The sequence below is a fragment of the Thalassophryne amazonica genome, chromosome 11 (genome assembly GCF_902500255.1).
Source record: "Thalassophryne amazonica chromosome 11, fThaAma1.1, whole genome shotgun sequence".
NCBI lineage: Eukaryota > Metazoa > Chordata > Actinopteri > Batrachoidiformes > Batrachoididae > Thalassophryne > Thalassophryne amazonica.
In genome coordinates this window covers 69,706,775-69,728,590 of record NC_047113.1, presented here as the reverse complement: position 1 = coordinate 69,728,590, position 21,816 = coordinate 69,706,775, and the positions used below count along the sequence as shown (strand labels likewise).

The following is a 21,816-nucleotide window of genomic DNA, read 5'->3' as shown; positions in this document are numbered from 1 at the left end:
GTCAAATTATCATTGATCAGAACACTGTGAGGGATCAAAGTGAGATTAATAGCAGGAGCTACACAGTCAAGTCCAGGGATGGGAAACAGCAAGCCCCAAAATAAATGGAGGACATCAGATAAATTATTCATTAATAAAAATTAAAGGTATTTTTCAATTTTATTTTCCTTTATATAGCTCCAAATCACAACAGAGTTGCCTCAAGGCGCTTCACACAGGTAAGGTCTAACCTTACCAACTCCCAGAGCAACAGTGGTAAGGAAAAACTCCCTCTGAGGAAGAAACCTCAAGCAGACCAGACTCAAAGGGGTGACCCTCTGCTTGGGCTATGCTGCAAACATAAATTACAGAAATAATTCACAGAACAATTCACGGACGAATATACAAGAATTGCTGTTGGTGCACAGGACAGGAGGGTCGCCAACACAAATACAACTCCCATCTCTGGATGGAGCTGCACCTTAAACAGAGAAAAAACAGAATCAGGCATCAGAAAGACAAAAAAATACTGTATAATTTGCCAGCATTAATCAACAAGAAAAACAGAAGAAATACTAAGGTGATCGCCGGCCGCTAGCCATAAGCTTCAATAAAAGACCCAGAATTTAGGTGAAGTTGAGGCCACGGCCCGCTCCAATTACTAATAACATGAATTAAGAGAGTAAAAAGCATAAAACAAAACTGTACCAGTATGCTAGCCATATGAAAGGGAAAATAAGTGCGTCTTAAGTCTGGACTTGAAAGTCTCCACACAATCTGATTGTTTTATTGATGCAGGGAGACCATTCCACAGAACAAGGGCACGATAAGACAAAGCTCTGTGACCTGCAGACTTCTTATTCACCTTAGGGACACAAAGTAGTCCTGCACCTTGATAACGTAAAGCCCGGGCCGGTACGTAAGGTTTAATTAGGTCAGCTAGGTAGGGAGGTGCCAGCCCATGAATAATTTTATAGGTTAGTAGCAGAACCTTAAAATCTGATCTCACTGGGACAGGAAGCCAGTGAAGAGATGCCAAAATGGGTGTAATGTGGTCGAACTTTCTGCTTCGTGTCAAAAGTCTGGCTGCAGCATTTTGAACCAATTGTAGAGCCTTAATCCTAGACTGCGGTAAACCAGAAAATAGAACATTGCAGTAGTCCAATCTAGAAGAGATGAATGCATGGATCAGGGTCTCAGCATCAGCCATAGACAGGATGGGAGGAATCTTCACTATATTTCGCAGGTGGAAGAAAGCAGTCCTAGTAATATTTCTAATATGGAGGCCAAAGGACAACGAAGGATCAAAAATTACCCCAAGGTTCCTCACTTTGTCAGTGTGATGTATGACACACGAGCCTAGGCTGAGTGTTAACTGGTCAAATTGATGCCGATGTCTCACTGGACCAAGAACCATCATTTTAGTCTTTTCAGAGTTTAAAAGTAGGAAGTTTCTAGACATCCAACTTCTCACTGCTGCAAGGCAATCTTCTAAGGATTTTATGTGAACGAGATTATCAGCAGTTATCGGCATATATAACTGAGTATCATCTGCATAGCAGTGAAAGGTAATCCCAAAATGCCGCAATGTGCCCAAGGGGTGCTATATAAAGGGAGAAAAGCAGGGGGCCTAAGACAGACCCCTGAGGAACCCCAAATTTCATGTCACTAAGGTTAGAGGTAGTGTTACTGTACAAAACACAGTGAGAATGACTGGTCAAGTATGACGTCAGCCATGCAAGGGCACTCCCAGTAATCCCAAAATTATTTTCCAGCCTATCGAGTAGAATATGATGATCCACTGTATCAAATGCAGCACTGAGATCTAACAGCAGCATAACCGTAGTGGTGTCCGAGTCCATTGTAAGTAGAAGATCATTCACCACTTTAGTGAGAGCCGTCTCTGTGGAATGATATTTTCTAAAAGCAGACTGCAGTGGCTCAAAGGTATGAAATGCTCATTATGATGCTGCAGTTCGAATGGTGTGGCTGCAGAATTTTTATTTTCTATTTAATTTTTTTACTTGTGAGGCCGGGTATAAGCATGATTATTTTAGTGCTGGGGTGACAAACAGGCTCGGACTGGTAATCTGTGATTTTGGGCATTTGCCCGGTGGGCCGCTGCACGTTTAGACATGCGTGGGCCGGCCCTCCCATATTTATAGAGATTATGGAAATATACAGTGTTCTCGAACCGCGCGCTGCTGTCAACACGACGGCGGCACAGGAAAAACACCTCCGTGTTGATAACCATTTGTAAAATCCAGGCGGCTTTTGATGGCTTTCAGTGGAGTGAGTATATGAGAAATTGTTTAACAGGCAGGACATGTTCCAACTTGTCCTTAAGGCTTTCAACAGAGGTGTTTTTCCTGTGGCGGAGCGTCGCGGTGGCTGCGTCCCGACGCGCGGACCCGTCCGCACGTCTTTCATTAAAAAAATCTCCTTTAACAGTGGAATATCCGGATAAAATGCTGAAACCGACTTCTTCTGAAACTTCTCTGTTCTCTCACGACGTCCTGGATCAATAGAGCCTGAAATGTGGAGGTTTTCAGCTTGAACAGGCTGATGACGCCGCCTGAGAGCGCTGCGTGACGTCTCGCACCGTGAAAAGTCCTTAAAGCGACAGTCTCACCTCAAAATCTCTCATCAGCCGTTAAAATTTTCACTGAAAACCAGCTTAATTTTTCGAACCGTGTCCACTTCGATGTGTCTCACAGGTTTAGAAAAAATTTTGATCAAACAACGCGCCAGTCTCTCAGCAACTTCTCAGACAAAGGAATTCCGACGAGGGGCTGGACGACTCCTCCCACAAGGAGTGCTCACAGGCGAATGACGTCACCGACAGGCGTGGAAAAACTCACGCATGCGCACAAGGGTTCAAGCATGTCTGACGTAAAAACATATGAATGAAATCCATATAGTTTTTGAAAAAAATAAAAAGGACCGTTACTTTATTGACAGCCCTCGTACATCGAGCACAATGATTGACATGACCAACAGCCAGTGACAATGGAGAAGCATACAGGGTGACCAATCAGATTGCAGGAAGAGCAGGCGGCCGCTCCCGCCCCTGTGAATGGACTGAGTCCTCAGCGCCTGGACTTCTCTCCACTCTCCTACTGATTACAAGGTTGGAATCGTTTCTTTTATCCTAATTAACTGTGCTTTACTTTTGTTAATCTTTAAATGCAACAGCTATGGACTTCAGCTCCTTAATTTGCTGCTGTGTGAATCCTAGCAGTGGTTACGCATTACCCCTCTTGCTCTCTCTCTCTCTCTCACTCACACACACACTTTGGAGACACAAAAACTTTTTTCTGCTCGTGTGCTTTTGCTTCCATTTTGTCAGACCCCCCCCCCCCCCCCCCCAAAAAAGTGTGCACTGGAGGAGATGTGCGCTCCTGTAAAGCTCGTGTATTTATGCTGCACCGTTGTAAGAGACCGACTAAGAGTGAAGAGTGATGACAGTATTTTTTAAAATTATAGACGCTCGGTCAAGTGATCTTCTGCATACCACAGAGCCGGTGTTCTGTCGAGATGAGGTGCACCAACTTTCGACAGCTGTGACGTACCTTCGCATTGTCCAATAGGAACTACGTGTCGGGCCAAAACACGGAAGACTCGTGGCAGAAACCACTGATCTCTACAAAATAGATTGGACCAATCCGATTGGTGCAGAAACCACTGATCTGTACAAAACATTAACGTGTGACAGGACTGCTGATTTATAGAGCAGTTTTCTGAAGAAAAATCATTGGAAATGTTTTTTTGTTGTTGTTACCTCAAAATTTCTGATTACTGTTAAAAAAGTTTAGAACACTTGTAATTAAAATAGGTAAATAAATCAATAAATGGTGCTTTAGAAACCTTTCATCTGTATTAAAACCACCTGTTATTTCAGATTAGATAATTTCTTGTTTAACATAAGGAACCTCGGACATTTATTTTTAGACAAATAAAATAACATGGAAACGTGTATATTTTTTGAAGTCTGGTAAATTATTTATATCTTATTTCAACCAGAAAAACAAACACTAAATAAATACAAATGTTTATTATAAATGCAAAAGGAAATAATTTAACAATGACTGCAGTGTAAAGTAGGATTTCTGTGACATAAACCTCATGATGTTTTATATATATATATATATATATATATATATATATATATATATATATATATATATATATATATATATATATATATATATATATAGTCATTTAAAGTTGTAATTTCGTCAAAATATGTAATTGCCTTTAATGTTATCAGGACGCCCCCTTGTGGCGCCGGGTCCGCGTTTTGTACTATGATCAAGGTGAAATGACAGTGAAAGTGTGTGTTTAGGTGTGTGTTCATGGTGTTTAGGTGTACAGTATTTGTTCATTGGGGCTTCGGTATGGACGGGTGGGTGTGCGTGTTTGGGGGTGGATTCGTCGGGCCAATAGTGGGCTGGTCCAGAGGAAAAATGCCAGGGCCGAAATTTGTTCCCAGTCCGACCCTGGTGACAAATATGCGTTTTCAAGTAAATAGCCTCATCAAGTGTGTGTGTGTGTGTGTGTGTGTGTGTGTGTGTGTGTGTGTGTGTGTGTGTGTGTGTGTGTGTGTGTGTGTGTGTGTGCATGTGTGTGCACTATATTTTCCAGAGCACAAGTTGTATCTGTGGAAAAAAAAGCCTATTGAAGCGTAAAATCCCATAAATAAATCACACCTTTTTCTTTGTATTATCAACTCTTTAATTTGAGGTTTTTAATTTATTTATTTATTATTTAAAATATATTTATGCAGGGTAACACAATTCAGGTAATACCTGTTTTACAATGTGGCCCTGTATGGGTAAAAACAATAACAACAAATAAAACTGATAAAATAAGGCTGCACATAATACAGTATTAACAAGTAAGAAAATGAGATTGGCATGATACTTAAATGACTCAATGTTTTTGCACTCCTTTAACCTCTCAGGCATGGAATTCCAAATAGTAGGCCCACAGAAATATGTTTTTAGTGACCTCTTTAGTTACTGTGGGCACAAAAAGATCATTTGGACTTACATTTCTTGAAATTCTGTTATTGACTTCAATTGCCATTAATATTTCATTGCAAACATGCTGGGGAGTGAGTCCATGAATACTCTTGAACATCACCGATGACATAAAATAATCTCTTCTTTGTGTAACATTTAACAATTTCAATTCCTTTTCCAGATCAATACCTCTAATCATAATTGTTCATGATAGCTCGTATAGCCCTGTTCTGCACTCTCTGTACCGTAGCAATATTTTGGTCGGAACTGAAACCCCATACGGTAATGGCATAGTCTATTTTTGGTTGCAATATAGTCTTATATAACTGAATTAATGAATCAAAAGGAAGAAATTTTCTAAGTCAACAAAATGTCCATACCATATTATTGAGTTGTTTGCAAAGGTCTTCTATGTGTTTACTCCAATTCATATGCTTATCAATCTGTACACCCAAGTATTTACAATGCAAACTATGTGGTCACCATCTAAAGATACATCAATACAAGGATAATCATGAAGCATATTTTTCATAAATGTCTCTTTTTGTCTTGTAGTAACAAACATACTATTGCACTTTGAGAGCTTCACAACTAACAAATTTCTGTCATACCATTTCTTAACACTATTTAAGTACGTCTGTAATTTGTTGTTAACATCATCCATATTAGGACCTGAACAATAAATGAGCACATCATCCGTATACATATTACATGATGCACCATCTAGGTAATTGTTTACATCATTAAGATATATTAGAAAAAGCATAGGTCCTAAAATAGACCTTTGCGGAACACCAATATTAACATAATCAACCCTTGAATAATTATTGTTACAGTAAGCCATATGACCTCTCTGATACAAGCAGGCCCTGAACCATTCAACTGAGTTATCATCAAAACCATAGAATTTACGCTTTGCTAAAAGAATACAGTGACTTATGGTGTCAAAACATTTGCTAATGGTTTGTTCATTCGCCTGCTCTCGGTTTTGTTTGGGGTTGCCACAGCGGATATAGCCAGATCCACAGTGGTAATTGGCACAAGTTTTACACCGGATGCTCTTCCTGTCGCAACTCCAGTTTCACCTGGAGAAACACACACAGCCGCTGGTGTTCCAAAGAGGTCTCCCATCCAAGTACTAACCAGATCCCGCCCTGCTTAGCTTCTGAGATCTGACGGGATCAGGCTGACACAGAGCAGACCAGCTGCTCAAAACATTTGCTAATGTCCAATGCACAAATACCTGTAATAAGATTGTCTTCAATATTCCAAAATGCAAATTTTGTATCCTTTGAATTGTTTACATTTATTCTTTTATTATTATTTATTATTAATTTTGTAGTGCATTGATTCATGGGAAAATCCAGTATAAATAGTAGCCATCATCATCATCTTTATGTATTTATTTATTATTAATAATAAATGTGTGATTATCCAATGTATAAGTAGTCTCCCAAACTAGTCAAAAGACTGAGAATTATCGAGAATGTTGTCAGTACAATTTTTCATTCATCCGTCATTCAATTATATGAAGTTTGCCAGTGCCGTATGTTGGAGTTTTGGAGTGATGTGCAGTGCCATTTACGGTGTGTATTATGGCATGGCATCCAAAGTGTTCAATTTTGGACTTTTGGTCTCATCTGACCAGACTTTATTCCTTCAGTATTTCGCAGGCTTATCTAAATGTTGGGCGGAAAACTTTAAATGAGCTTCAACGTGGTTTTTCTTCACTAATGGAGTCTTGCATGGTGAGCATGCATACAGGCCGTGGTGGATGAGTGCATTACTTACTGTTTTCTTTGAAACAATTGTAAACAGTCCATGGCTCTTGGACAAGTCTTCTGATTATTTTTTTTCAGTTCTCCGCTAGAAATCTTGCGAGGAGTACCCGGTCGTGACCAGAATAGGGTGAAATGATGCTCTTTCCACTTTGAGATTATGTCCCCACAGTGCTCACTGGAACATTCAGAATGTCAGAAATCCTTCTGTAACCAATACCATCAGTATGTTTTGCAACAGTAAGGTTGTGAAGAGAGAGAGCTCTTTGTTTTTACCCATAATGAGATGTTTCTTGTCTGACACATTGGTAATGAGACACCTTTTTGGAGGCCATAAGTTGGGACTGAACCAGCTGATATTAATTTGCACTGACAAGTGACAGGACTGCTTTCTAATTACTGATAGGTTCCAGCTCGTGTTTTGGCTTTCCATGTCTTTTTGCACCTCCCGTTTTTTAGGTGTTCAATACTTTTTTCCCTGTGTCATTTCACATTATTACACATAACTTAATTTATCGACATCTGTGGTTTGATTTCCTTGTATGTGTGGATTATTTAGTGGTGGGCACAGTTCTGCTAACCACTAATTAGCGAAGCTAATTTTTTGTTAGCTGATTAGCTTTTCAGCTAACTTTGAAAACCATCAGAGGACCAATTAACTGCTAATTTTAGTTCTGATAACTTTTAGACCGCTCATATCTTTTTGCGAGCATAGTGAATAAAGCTTAACAGTTAAAAGCATTTGTAAAGCCTGAAATCATACATTTTAGTTCCATCCTGTTATGTGTTTTGCAGCAGACCGACAGCTATGAGAGGTAGAGTTTAATCCTCTGCCAGCAGAGGAGACCTGGCTATTGGAGAGAAAGGAAGAGAAGAAAAAAAAATTATTTTCACAGCCATACAGTCTTGCCCCGCGACCTGAACCTGGGAAAGTGGTTGAAGATGAGTGATACAGTCTTGTCTGTCTTGCTGTGCATGAACCTGGGAAAGTGGTTGAAGATGAGTGATACATTCTTGTCTGCCTTGCTGTGCATGTCTCCTGTGACACATCACAGGAGACATGCACAGCAAGGCACTTTTGACTTATGGCTAAAATTTTAAACATTCTAATTCTGGACAGGTTATCAAAATCAATGTCAGCTCTGTTGTTTTTACAAAGTAAAAATATCAGCTATATAGTTTTAAAGTAATGCACTAATTTTGAAGGTTTGAGCATTTGCAGACACACATGCCAAAAGGCATTATGGGAAAATGAGCTTCCTGTCATCAGTAGTTAGTTGGTTTATTTAAAGTAAAATCCAACACACAAGTTACTGTAACATGTGTGTTGGTTATTACAAATAAATCTGGATTTGTAAATATGTTTTTTTTTTCATTTAGAAAAAACAATTTGAAAACTGAAAATTCTGTTTAAGTGTGATTCAGCACATATAGGGAATATGTGTCAATGGACAATTTTCAAGTTGCACTGCCAAGACTACCGGTTAGTGAGCCTCTTGCTCGCGTGTTTGGTGTCATTAGAAACAACAGGTTGTTATGACACCTCATGGCTAACCGATTGGTTGTTATGGGCCAGTTAACATGTTTGTTAAGCGTTGTGTGTTCTCCAAAAAATTGAAAATTAAAAAGCGAAACACTCAATCTGCGAGTCTGAGCAAAAAAGAGAAGCGTGAAGGATGTCTGCTGAGAAGCTTCTTTCAGAGACTGTTTGTCAGTGTGGTCCCGGTGTGAGGGGAGTGCTGAACCCCTCACACCAGCCAGAGAGAGACAGCAGCTGGGCTATGAGTGCCTGCCTGCCGGGTCAATAGTCACGTCCGTTGTTATGACGCCTCACGGAGCAACTGAGTGATCGAAGCTGGATGCTGGTTAAACAATGTCTCTGAAAGTCAACGCAAGTCCAAATTTCTTGTTTATTTTTGGCTTTGGTGTTCTTCGTTAGTGCCGTGTGACCGGGGCTCTGTTGCTAGGAAAGTTCAATGACCAAAATACCAGCATTCTGGGCACAGTGAACATGTTTTCACTATTATTTGATTTCTTTATGCGACTGACATCGTTATTCAAGCATTCAAAAGGCTATACCTACCTACACACCACTCCAAACAGTGACCAGAAAGTTTCTTGACACTTCTTGTTGCTGAATGAAACCGCGTCTCCCTAACTGGATAGAGCTGTGATGTCATTGCGCATGCGCGTAGGCGCTGCTCTATTGCAACTTGAAAAGCCCCCATTGGTGTTCACACTCCCATCCAGTAGATGACAGTGTTCATGGCAGCCTGACATAAAAAGGTGGTTCTCCAACTTTTGCATTCTGAGAAATTAACATTCCTCAAGGATGTGTGAAATTTTGACTCAGTGAGTGCAATGTTGAGAGTACAATGTTGAGAAATGTTATTTTCAAAATGCAAAAGCTGGAGAACCACATCCTACTTTTTCTGGGTCAGGCTTAAAACTTCTCAAAAATTCTCGTATAATTTTCACTTTCTGAAATAACTGACAAAAAAAAAATAGTTTTTCATGATGTAATTTTTTGATACACCTGTATATACCATGTTTTTTTTTGGGGGTTTTTTTTTTGTAATTCACCCTTTTTCATTTATTGTGCAATGTATTGCCTGTGTCGTTAATAAAGCATACAGTAAATTAAATGTGAGACCCTTTTTCTATCCATCAGTCAAGATGGGAAACATGCCACCCTTTTTATATTACCATGTTACCATCAGTGACATTTCTTTGATTCCATTCTTAGGCCTGACGACTCTTCAGGTTGTTCTGGACACAGCAGCAGAGAGAAAGTGGCAGGTGACAGCCATCAATGTGGGGAACCTGAAAGATGAGAGGAAGGATGAAGCATACCGCTCGCTGTTCCAAGACCTGGAGAACAAGAAGGAGAGGAGGGTGATCCTAGACTGTGAACAAGACAAAGTGAAAGACATTATGGAGCAGGTACAGAAACAATAATGAAAGTGATGTTTCATTAAAATATGTTTATTTGCAATGTCGCAGTCTAGCAGGTGTGAAGAGAAACCGAAACAATTACTCTAATTGTCCATTTAGACTGTAAGCAACATTGCAATTAAGGGCAAAAATTATCCATGGAAATGGGTTATTCTTAATTCATGTTTTCCCTCATGAAGGATGGATATCGATTAGCATTTAAAGCACACTGGCATCTGGTTAACCAAATGCTGAATGAAAGCCCGCAGTCTGAGTGTGCCTGTTTATCAGGAAAAAACAGGTGGAACTTTCCTGCTTCTTGTTGAAAACATTAGCATAGGAGACACAAAATTATTATTCAAATCTGCTTCATGGTAACGACCCTGACAAACAGCCGTGCCCGTCAAGTGGTAGGATTAGTTTTAGGTATGTCGTTTATCTGAGGCACTGAAATGCCACATAGCTGAGTTCTTCTTTCTTTTTCTTTCCGTTGCTATGTCAATAGGGAAAGTGACAGTGCTGGATATTTCTGTGTCAGTGTTTGAGACAGTGAACGACACCTTTTTCTGAATGATTAATGGTCACGACTGTCAGGCAGCGATCATAAATTACATATTGTGCATAGCTGACTCCTACATTTGTGTAGTTTGGATATTTGTGATTTTGTAATGACTGGTTGTCAGGCTGTCAGTCTGCTGATCATTAACACAACCATTCATTTTCTCATTCAAAACCTTGGCATATCATGTTATGTCTCATGAAAGTATTTTTAACATATTACTGACAGAAAAAAAAATTGAAGGTTTGATCACAAGTAAGTTGCCCATAGAGCAAGAGACACAACTCTAAGTTCATTTTTTTCATTTATTTATTTCTTCATTTATTTATTATGGCTGTCAACCAATCTTATTCTTACAAAAAATTAAACTTCTCAAATGAATAAACGATTGAGACCTTGCCACACATATGAGCAGCTTGTGTCAACATCCAGTGGGTGATGTGAGCATTTCACTGCTTCTGGTACGTTTCCTACTTCAAACTTTAAAAAAAAATCATTTCTAAATGCCTTGCCAGAAGGACAAGATTCCTCTTGATATGCCAAATTTTCAGTTGTGAATTATGTCTGAATGTGTATAAAATATGTGAAAAAGTAATGGAATAATTTTAAGGAAGAGTTGTATTTTTAAAAAAAAAATTAATTTCTATTTTCTAGAATTCTAGAGTGTTTAAGCTGAGGTAGACAGTTTTGTCTGGTACTTATCTGCTGGCTCATTCATCTTCAGTGTTGAGAATGTCACATTTCAAATGTAATGGTTACAGATTCTCCCCCTCTAGCCGCCACCTTATCGTGGTGGGGGAGTTTGCGTACCCGGATGATCCTAGGAGCTATGTTGTCGGGGGCTTTGTGCTCCCTATAGGGTCTCCCAAGGCAAACAGGTCCTAGGACGCTTCATTTTTCTGGCGTTGCCCACGGGGAGAGGCGGACAGCTGGGGTCGCATTGCTTATTGCTCCCCAGCTCAGTCGCCAAGTGTTGGAGTTCACTCCGGTGAACGAGAGGGTCACGTGCCTACGCCTTCGGGTCGGGGACAGGTCTCTCACCGTTGTCTCGGCCTATGGGCCAAGCAGCAGTGCAGAGTACCCAACCTTCCTGGAGTCCCTGGGAGGGGTACTAGATAGCGTTCCGACTGGGGACGCCATTGTTCTCCTGGGGGATTTCAACGCCCACATGGGCGGCGACAGTGAGACCTGGAGGGGGGTGATCAGGAAGCACGGCCTCCCCGATCTGAACCCGAGCGGTGTTCAGTTGTTGGACTTCTGTGCTAGTCACAGTTTGTCCATCACGAACACCATGTTTGAGCGCAAGGGTGTCCATAAGTGCACGTGGCACCAGGACACCCTGAGCCGGAGGTCGATGATCGACTTTGTAGTCGTATCATCTGACCTTCGGCCACGTGTCTCAGACACTCAAGTGAAGAGAGGGGAAGAGCTGTCGACTGATCACCACCTGGTGGTGAGTTGGATCCGCTGGGAGGGTAGGAAGCCGGTCAGACCTGGAAGGCCCAAACGTATCATGAGGGTCTGCTGGGAACGACTGGCGGAACACTCTGTCAGCGAGGTCTTCAACTCCCACCTCCGGGAGAGCTTCTCCCAGATCCCGGGGGAGGTTGGAGACATGGAGTCCGAGTGGACCATGTTCTCCACCTCCATTGTCGATGCGGCTGCTCATAGCGTTGGTCGCAAGGTCTCTGGTGCCTGTCGCGGCGGCAATCTCTGAACCCGGTGGTGGACACCAGAAGTAAACAATGCCGTCAAGCTGAAGAAGGAGTCCTACTTATCTTTGTTGGTAGGTGGGACCCCAGAGGCAGCTGACAGGTACCGGCAGGCCAAGCGTGCTGCAGCTCGTGCGGTCGCAGAGGCAAAAACTCGGGTCTGGGAGGAGTTCGGGGAGGTTATGGATGAGGACTATCGGTCGGCCTCGAAGAGATTCTGGCAAACCGTCCGTTGCCTCAGGAGGCGGAAGCAGCTCTCCACCAGCACTGTTTACGGTGCGGGTGGTAGCTGTTGACCCTGACTGAGGATGTTGCCGAGCGGTGGAAGGAGTACTTTGAGGATCTCCTCAATCCCATCATCACATCTTCCGAAGAGGAAGCAGAGACTGGGGACTCGGAGGCGGACTCATCCATTACCCAGGCCAAAGTCACCGAGGTGGTTAGAAAGCTCCTCGGTGGCAGGGCTCTTGGAGTGGATGAAATCCGTCCTGAGTACCTTAAGTCTCTGGATGTTGTGGGGCTGTCTTGGCTGACACACCTCTGCAACATCACGTGGCGATCGTGGACAGTACCTCTGGATTGGCAGACCGGGGTGGTGGTCCCTCTGTTTAAGAAGGGGGACCGGAGGGTGTGTTCCAACTATAGGGGAATCACACTCCTCAGCCTCCCCGGTAAGGTTTATTCCAAAGTACTGGAGAGGAGAATTCAACCGATGGTCGAACCTCGGATTCAGGAGGAGCAGTGTGGTTTTCGTCCTGGTCGCGGCACACTGGACCAGCTCTACACACTCCATCGGGTGCTCGAGGGTACATGGGAGTTTGCCCAACCAGTCCACATGTGTTTTGTGGATCTGGAGAAGGCATTCGACCGTGTCCCTTGGGGCACCCTGTGGGGAGTGCTCCGGGAGTACGGGGTCCGGGGTCCTTTGCTAAGGGCTATCCGGTCCCTGTACGACCACAGCAGGAGCTTGGTTCGCATTGCCGGTAGTAAGTCAAACCTGTTTCCAGTGCACGTTGGCCTCTGCCAGGGCTGCCCTTTGTCACCGGTTCTGTTCATTATTTTTATGGACAGAATTTCTAGGCGCAGCCAGGGTGTAGAGGGGGTCTGGTTTGGGAACCACAGAATCTCGTCTCTGCTGTTTGTGGACAATGTGGTTCTGTTGGCTTCGTCAAATCAGGACCTTCAGCGTGCCCTGGGGCGGTTTGCAGCCGAGCGTGAAGCATCCGGGATGAAAATCAGCACCTCCAAATCCGAGGCCATGGTTCGCGACCGGAAAAAGGTGCTTTGCCCTCTTCAGGTCGGTGGAATGTCCTTGCCTCAAGTGGAGGAGTTTAAGTATCTCGGGGTCTTGTTCACGAGTGAGGGACCGATGGAGCGTGAGATCGATAAACGGATCGGTGCAGCATCTGCAGTGATGCGGTCGCTGTATCGGACCGTCGTGGTGAAGAGAGAGCTGAGTAGGGGGGCAAAGCTCTCGATTTACCGATCGATCTACGTTCCGATCCTCACCTATGGTCATGAGATTTGGCTCATGACCGAAAGAACGAGATCGCGAGTACAAGCAGCCGAGATGAGTTTCCCCCGCAGGGTGGCTGGGCGCTCCCTTAGAGATAGGGTGAGGAGCTCGGTCACTCGGGAGGAGCTCGGAGTCGAGCCGCTGCTCCTCCACGTCGAAAGGAGTCAGTTGAGGTGGCTCGGGCATCTTTTCCGGATGCCCCATGGATGCCTCGCTGGAGAGGTGTTCCGGGCACGTCCCACTGGGAGGAGGCCCCGGGGAAGACCAAGGACAGGCTGGAGGAACTACATCTCTCAGCTGGCTTGGGAACGCCTTGGGGTACCCCCGGAGGAGCTGGGGGAGGTGTGTGTGTTGATCGGGAGGTCTGGGTGGCTTTGCTTGAGCTGCTGCCCCCCCGAAAGGACTCCGGATAACGCGGAAGAAAATGGATGGATGGATGGATGGATGGTTACAGATTACAAGGTTAAAAATGTAATAAGTAATGGAACTGTTTTGATGACCTCATCAGAGAATGGTAACATATTACCTTTGATTGCTTTTCTGACACAAGTAAGTTGTCCATAAAGGCAACTGTAAGTTGATTTTTGGATATCAGCCCCAGAGTTTTACGGTACTTGAGATTTAAGATACGAAAGATTGCCAGAAGGATGGAATTTCTCCTGACAAGCACAACTTAGGTATGAAAATGTTTTTAAACTTGACAATAAATTTTAAAACAGAAATTTAAACTTGCCATTGTATACCTCAAAATAATGATGACAGTGATGTTGAACTTTTATTGCAAGTTCTACAATATTACCTGAATTAACATTGTATTGCCATCTACAGACAATCCCATTTATAAGAGTGACGAGTGGAAATAAAAAGTCGCTAAATCTTACAACAAAGTCACTAATTTGGCAACACCGAGACAGAGGTTTCTTGGCAGACAGGATGTGGCAGTCCAAGGACCAACCAAATTACTCTGAAAACTTGAACAACACATATACATCTGGAAGATAGCCTTGCATTCTGGAAGTCCTTCACAGAACCAGAATTTCATTGAGTTCTACGAGTAATTACCAAATTTATTACCTTTTTATACTTTGCAGAATCTCTGTATGAGCTGTAGTGAAGTCAATGAATTTGCTGTATTGTAACAAACAGGAATACAATCGTGCAATAATGCTGTTGATCCTAATACTAAATTATAAGTCTACATTGTCCTAATGAGATACTACACTTGACATGAGACTCTTTTTCATTGACTTTTTATGTTCTGTCATATAACTCTGCAGATCATCACAATTGGCAGACATGTTAAGGGCTACCACTACATTATAGCCAATCTGGTAAGATAAAATTCTATTACCTCATCCAAAGAATGTGATCATTTAGATGATATAGTCCGATTTCCATCTTGATGTTTTCAGGGTTTCATTGATGGAGATCTGTCCAAAATCCAGTATGGTGGTGCCAACGTGTCAGGCTTTCAGATCGTTGATTTTGATGATCCTTTGGTGTCCAAGTTTGATCAGAGGTGGGAGGCTCTGGAAGAAAAGGAGTATCCGGGGGCCGACAGCAAAATAAGGGTAAGCATGCAGATATGCCGTAGTGCTTGTGGACTCACTCGTGTACTCTTACACTAAGCCTGTCTATTTTAAGTGAGGCGTGTGCTGAAAAGCCTTCATAAGCACTTAACTGAGCCTGAGCTCTGCTCATATATTTGTAACTTCAAACAAAATTATGCTGTATAAATCTGTATTGCTCAACTTTGCACTCAAATGTAGACTAAGGTGTAAATTATTTAACATTATTAAACATTCTCATGCACTGCCTACAAATAGGGAACCTTAAAGTCTCACTGTTCAGACTTGTACAAATTTCACTATGCCGTCACAGTATCAGGAAGGTTTTCTTTAGACATTTATAAGAGTTTGGTTACCAATATGTAGACCTGGGTTCAATTCTTGTGCACCCCAACTGTCTGTATCCTTATGCAAGTCACTTTATATGCATTGACCCAGTCCACCTAGCTGTAAATGGGTACCGCCTTGGCTGGGAGAGTCACATGTAATGGACTGGCATCCTGTCTGTAATATATTCTGCATAACTGGTGACCCCAAAGCTGAAAACTACAGAGAAGGGTAACAATCTTTACAACTGTTAAAAAGAAGATCGTTAAGTGGAAACAGGAGAGCAGTCCACAAACACACAGCACACTCAGCAATGTCACCAAAGGAGTAATCCAGATAAACAGGTGGAATGTCAGGTACGCACTGAGATCAGTCTGCTTTGCAAAGTGTCCATGGGGGAATGACCAACAAGGTAATCCAGTAAACAATGCATAGAGTCAAAATCCAGTTCGGAAACATACCGGTAAACAATGACCATTGACAACTGGTGAAACAGGAAGTCAAACATGGAGAAGAAATGCGAGAAGACAAGCATGGAAGCTAGATAATTTGGGCCTGTTAGTGGCTCAATTGTGTGTGTGTGTGTGTGTGTGTGTGTGTGTGTGTGTGTGTGTGTGTGTGTGTGTGTGTGTGTGTGTGTGTGTGTGTGTGTGTGTGTGTGTGTGTGTGTGTGTGTGTGTGTGTGTGTGTGTGTGTGTGTGTGTGAATCAGTGAACAAGGAAATTAGTATGCCCATGAATAGGATGTAAAGACAGAAATGCACTAGGAGCAGAAGCATCAGAATAAAAGCACCAGAGGAAGTGGCAGAAATGTGAACTGTGACACAGTCCAGGGTGAGTTTTACTCTTGTCTGCTTCACACTGTGGAATTCAGGGATATGCACAATGTGTCTCAGGCCCTGTAAAAGACTTACTTTTTTGAGCTATATAGTAATGCATATGGAAGGTTTTACTGTATAAAGCTTATGCATGTATGACTGTAGCCTCCAAACATTATTGATTTGGAGGCATCAAATACTGATGTTTGTCCATTTGCCATGGTGACTGAAATTATGAATGTGTAAAGTGTCCTGACCTCGTGAAATGCCCTTTTTTGTGGGCAAATTGGATATAATGCTGTCCATCTTATGTTATGCCTATGTTTTGTTGGGGATGGGTTCAAGGTGAAGGATTCAAACTACGACTAGTTTTTTGTCACACTTAGAAAAGTAAGCTGAGGAAATCCTGTGAGGGTTGCGTTCAGACACAAAAGGATTCGGCTTTGTGATGATTTATTTGTAGCAGGCATATATCCATCCATATATCCATCACAGCTAAAAGTCATCTTGAGTGATACATGCAAACAACAAGAATAAAGACAGAACATAGGGCCTAAAATAAAAATATAACATTTTAGATTTGTCACGTTCTCACTTTTTTCCATTTACCATATCACAATTCAGATCACTCCAGAAAAGCACATATACAGTATGCCGAGTCAGCAGGCACATATTTTCTTAAATGACACCTAAATTCATAAAGTGATCTACATTTGGCAGCATGGTGGCTAAGTGGACAACAATCCTGTCTTAAAGCAAAAAGGTTCTGGGTTCCATTCCACCAATGTCCAGTTCCTTTCTGTGTTGAATTTGTATGTTGTCCCCCGTGTCTGCATGGGTTTCTTCCAGGTCAGGGTCATTCTCCTTTCACTGTACTTGAGCCAGGCAGCATCTGTAAATCTGGAGTTGTTCCCTGGGTGACATGGATTAAATGCTGATGGCAAATATTGTTGTATGCATGCAAAATGACCATAAAAATGTGATGATATGAAGACACTGTCTGCACCTGATATCACATGAGATTTCTTGGTGATGGTTTCGTTGCTTTTCTGAAGTGATACACCAAAATACTTACTAAATTATTCAATGAACTTTTACACTGTATATTTGTGTTAACTCTAAGAATACAGTTGAAAAAAAAACACACTTCCACCGCAATTTAGATGAACTTTTGGAGCAAAAAACAGATTTTTCTCTCAATGCAAAAATGTAAATTATTGCACTGTAATGAGTCCTCTAGTTAAGATTTTCAATGATATTGGCCTATTTGAATCCCCCCCCTTTTTTTTTCTTTGCTAGCGAGGAGGCTAGCTAAGCATGCTAGCATTAGCCTTTTTTTATCTTTGACACAAAACTAATTAAAAACAAATGAGCGACTTCAAATATCTGCAGGACTCACACAGGATACGTTGTATATTACATTTAATATACCATACAGCTGTTTGGTAACATTCATATTAGAAATAATGTTTATGAGTGTTCATCAGTGGAGTGCAGCTCTGCATAAACGTGCATGTGGACGTACCCGTGTCATCATGCTGAGTGCATCAACTGACTCCAAATCACACAGGCAAGAGATTAAAATCAGAGACTTAATAAAAAGTGAATGTTTGTTCTCATGAATTTCATAAGACATGATTATTAGCTGTTACACGTGCAACATTTCCATAAAGTTGTGACCCCTTGACCCATGTGTCATATTCCAGATTGGCTGAATGTATGCAAATATACCTACACCCAAAATATTCATTTTAAGGATTACAGGTGTTCCCACATCTCTTTCATAACATTCTTCCCATTTTCCCCCATTACTGTGTCCTAGTACACATCAGCACTGACCTACGACGCTGTGCAGGTGATGACGGAGGCCTTCCGCTTCCTGCACAAACAGCGCATTGACATCTCTAGAAGGGCCAACAATGGTGACTGTCTGGCCAACCCGGCCGTGCCCTGGGCTCAGGGAATGGAGATCGAGCGAGCGCTGAAACAGGTAACACCTGCAGTCATGTTCATTCATTCATTTTGCAGTGGTAAGACTTGTTGCTGTGGTAACAGAAGCTCTCTCTTAGGAAATACACAGTTAGAAAGTACTTCAGCGAGATAAATGAAAGAATAGTTTCACCATGCATGTGCACGCACAGATAGGCTCCCCAGCTAAGCTAATCTCCCTTGACTGATGGATGTGCACAGAAACATGAGTCTGCCCACGGACTGTCTGCAAGCTTCACTCCTGCTGACAGATGATGCCTGACAGCCAAAGTATTGCTGTTTTTATGCTTTCTTTGATGTATTTCAGGTTGTAGCCACAGGTTTTAAGCACATATTCAAGTCAAGATAAAATATTTTGGCTTTTTTTTTTTGGTCAAGAATAGACATACTGTATGAAATTGCATAGCAGGTTGTACCAGCATTTGTCTTAGAGGATCACACAAGTGAGTGATGTGTTTTTTATGTTCTTCACCGAGGGCAAAGCAGCGCAAAACTCGGAGTCCAGCAGATGCAGTTGTTTAAGTACTAAGGGCCTGATTTAAGAAAGGTTTGCATGTGTAAAAATGTGTGCAAACGCCATTGCACTCACAAATACACCGACATGCTGAGTTACTAACAGTGTTCAACAAGGTTAGCAAATGGCAAATGCACAAAATAGTGCACATTGTCCATTTAGCACATGTGCTTTCATGAATATGCAATTTGGATTTTCTGGGCAAAATTCTGGGAGGGAATATGCAAATAAATGAGATTTGTACACTCAACAAAATTTATCAAAGTCAAAAGCTCTGATAGCATTTGTATTTTGTGAGTTTGAAATGCTGTCATTAACGTACTGCTCTTGACAAATCGTTGTTCCAGCACAGACATGGCACAAAATTAAAAAAATAATAATAATTTGAAATGTTGGGTATATTTCGGTTTGCTTCATGCTTTTTTATTTAGGAATAAATGTTTCCATGTGTAACAGGTGGGTGACACACATATCAAACTCTATGTGGGACATCACAGCTCTCTCCACATGAGATTGTTGTTTGGTTGTTTCTTTCTTTCTTGCCAGTGTGTGAAGAGGCTCAGTTATGTGGGAGAGTTTGTGTCTGATGAGGGTGCATAGCTGCAAACTAACTGATTCAATTTCATTTTATGCTTATGGAAATTTAACCATGCAAAATTGCAAAATTCACATTTTTATATTGCTGTCTACATCCCATTACTGCACACTATCATTTGTGCCTTTACTTTTAATAAATTACCTGCACTTTTGTCTCAACCCCAATGCACAAAAATTTGGACTTCCCACACAATTTTGTACTCGTTAACTAGGATATTAGTAAATCAGGCGCTAAATGCACTGGCAGTCATCTGTGCACCCATGGCTGTATTGGTGTTGAACTGAAGTGTGGTTTGGCAGCAAAAGCAATTTCCCCACAGATGACCTGGTCTATAGTCAGGGCCTCTTCACAAAATTCATAAAACACCACAATTTATAATACTTAATTCCTGTTATAAAGTGCGGATTTAGCCTACGCCTAGATGTACACCAGGAAGTAATGAAATGATCAATTCAATCAATTCAATCAATTTTTTTATATAGTGCCAAATCACAACAAACAGTTGCCCCAAGGCGCTTTATATTGTAAGGCAAGGCCATACAATAATTATGTAAAACCCCAACGGTCAAAACGACCCCCTGTGAGCAAGCACTTGGCTACAGTGGGAAGGAAAAACTCCCTTTTAACAGGAAGAAACCTCCAGCAGAACCAGGCTCAGGGAGGGGCAGTCTTCTGCTGGGACTGGTTGGGGCTGAGGGAGAGAACCAGGAAAAAGACATGCTGTGGAGGGGAGCAGAGATCGATCACTAATGATTAAATGCAGAGTGGTGCATACAGAGCAAAAAGAGAAAGAAACAGTGCATCATGGGAACCCCCCAGCAGTCTACGTCTATAGCAGCATAACTAAGGGATGGTCCAGGGTCACCTGATCCAGCCCTAACTATAAGCTTTAGCAAAAAGGAAGTTTTAAGCCTAATCTTAAAAGTAGAGAGGGTGTCTGTCTCCCTGATCTGAATTGGGAGCTGGTTCCACAGGAGAGGAGCCTGAAAGCTGAAGGCTCTGCCTCCCATTCTACTCTTACAAACCCTAGGAACTACAAGTAAGCCTGCACTCTGAGAGCGAAGCGCTCTATTGGGGTGATATGGTACTACGAGGTCCCTAAGATAAGATGGGACCTGATTATTCAAAACCTTATAAGTAAGAAGAAGAATTTTAAATTCTATTCTAGAATTAACAGGAAGCCAATGAAGAGAGGCCAATATGGGTGAGATATGCTCTCTCCTTCTAGTCCCCGTCAGTACTCTAGCTGCAGCATTTTGAATTAACTGAAGGCTTTTTAGGGAACTTTTAGGACAACCTGATAATAATGAATTACAATAGTCCAGCCTAGAGGAAATAAATGCATGAATTAGTTTTTCAGCATCACTCTGAGACAAGACCTTTCTGATTTTAGAGATATTGCGTAAATGCAAAAAAGCAGTCCTACATATTTGTTTAATATGCGCTTTGAATGACATATCCTGATCAAAAATGACTCCAAGATTTCTCACAGTATTACTAGAGGTCAGGGTAATGCCATCCAGAGTAAGGATCTGGTTAGACACCATGTTTCTAAGATTTGTGGGGCCAAGTACAATAACTTCAGTTTTATCTGAGTTTAAAAGCAGGAAATTAGAGGTCATCCATGTCTTTATGTCTGTAAGACAATCCTGCAGTTTAGCTAATTGGTGTGTGTCCTCTGGCTTCATGGATAGATAAAGCTGGGTATCATCTGCGTAACAATGAAAATTTAAGCAATACCGTCTAATAATACTGCCTAAGGGAAGCATGTATAAAGTGAATAAAATTGGTCCTAGCACAGAACCTTGTGGAACTCCATAATTAACTTTAGTCTGTGAAGAAGATTCCCCATTTACATGAACAAATTGTAATCTATTAGACAAATATGATTCAAACCACCGCAGCGCAGTGCCTTTAATACCTATGGCATGCTCTAATCTCTGTAATAAAATTTTATGGTCAACAGTATCAAAAGCAGCACTGAGGTCCAACAGAACAAGCACAGAGACGAGTCCACTGTCCGAGGCCATAAGAAGATCATTTGTAACCTTCACTAATGCTGTTTCTGTACTATGATGAATTCTAAAACCTGACTGAAACTCTTCAAATAGACCATTCCTCTGCAGGTGATCAGTTAGCTGTTTTACAACTACCCTTTCAAGAATTTTTGAGAGAAAAGGAAGGTTGGAGATTGGCCTATAATTAGCTAAGATAGCTGGGTCAAGTGATGGCTTTTTAAGTAATGGTTTAATTACTGCCACCTTAAAAGCCTGTGGTACATAGCCAACTAACAAAGATAGATTGATCATATTTAAGATCGAAGCATTAAATAATGGTAGGGCTTCCTTGAGCAGCCTGGTAGGAATGGGGTCTAATAAACATGTTGATGGTTTGGATGAAGTAACTAATGAAAATAACTCAGACAGAACAATCGGAGAGAAAGAGTCTAACCAAATACCGGCATCACTGAAAGCAGCCAAAGATAACGATACGTCTTTGGG

At 41.8% G+C, this 21,816-nt stretch overlaps 1 protein-coding gene and 1 pseudogene across 5 annotated transcripts in view; one reads left to right on the top strand and one right to left on the bottom strand.

The window, feature by feature from the left end:
• Positions 1 to 21,816, bottom strand: part of LOC117519696 — a 366,295-nt pseudogene that overhangs the window by 245,330 nt on the left and 99,149 nt on the right.
• Positions 1 to 21,816, top strand: part of gria2b (glutamate receptor, ionotropic, AMPA 2b) — a 140,306-nt gene that overhangs the window by 102,142 nt on the left and 16,348 nt on the right. For all 5 annotated transcript variants that reach the window (XM_034182101.1, XM_034182100.1, XM_034182103.1 and 2 more), the window contains exons 4-7: positions 9,528 to 9,724; positions 14,780 to 14,833; positions 14,915 to 15,073; positions 18,037 to 18,204. In XM_034182101.1, coding sequence (XP_034037992.1) covers positions 9,528 to 9,724; positions 14,780 to 14,833; positions 14,915 to 15,073; positions 18,037 to 18,204 — 578 coding nt within the window. The remainder of the gene's footprint in view (positions 1 to 9,527; positions 9,725 to 14,779; positions 14,834 to 14,914; positions 15,074 to 18,036; positions 18,205 to 21,816) is intronic.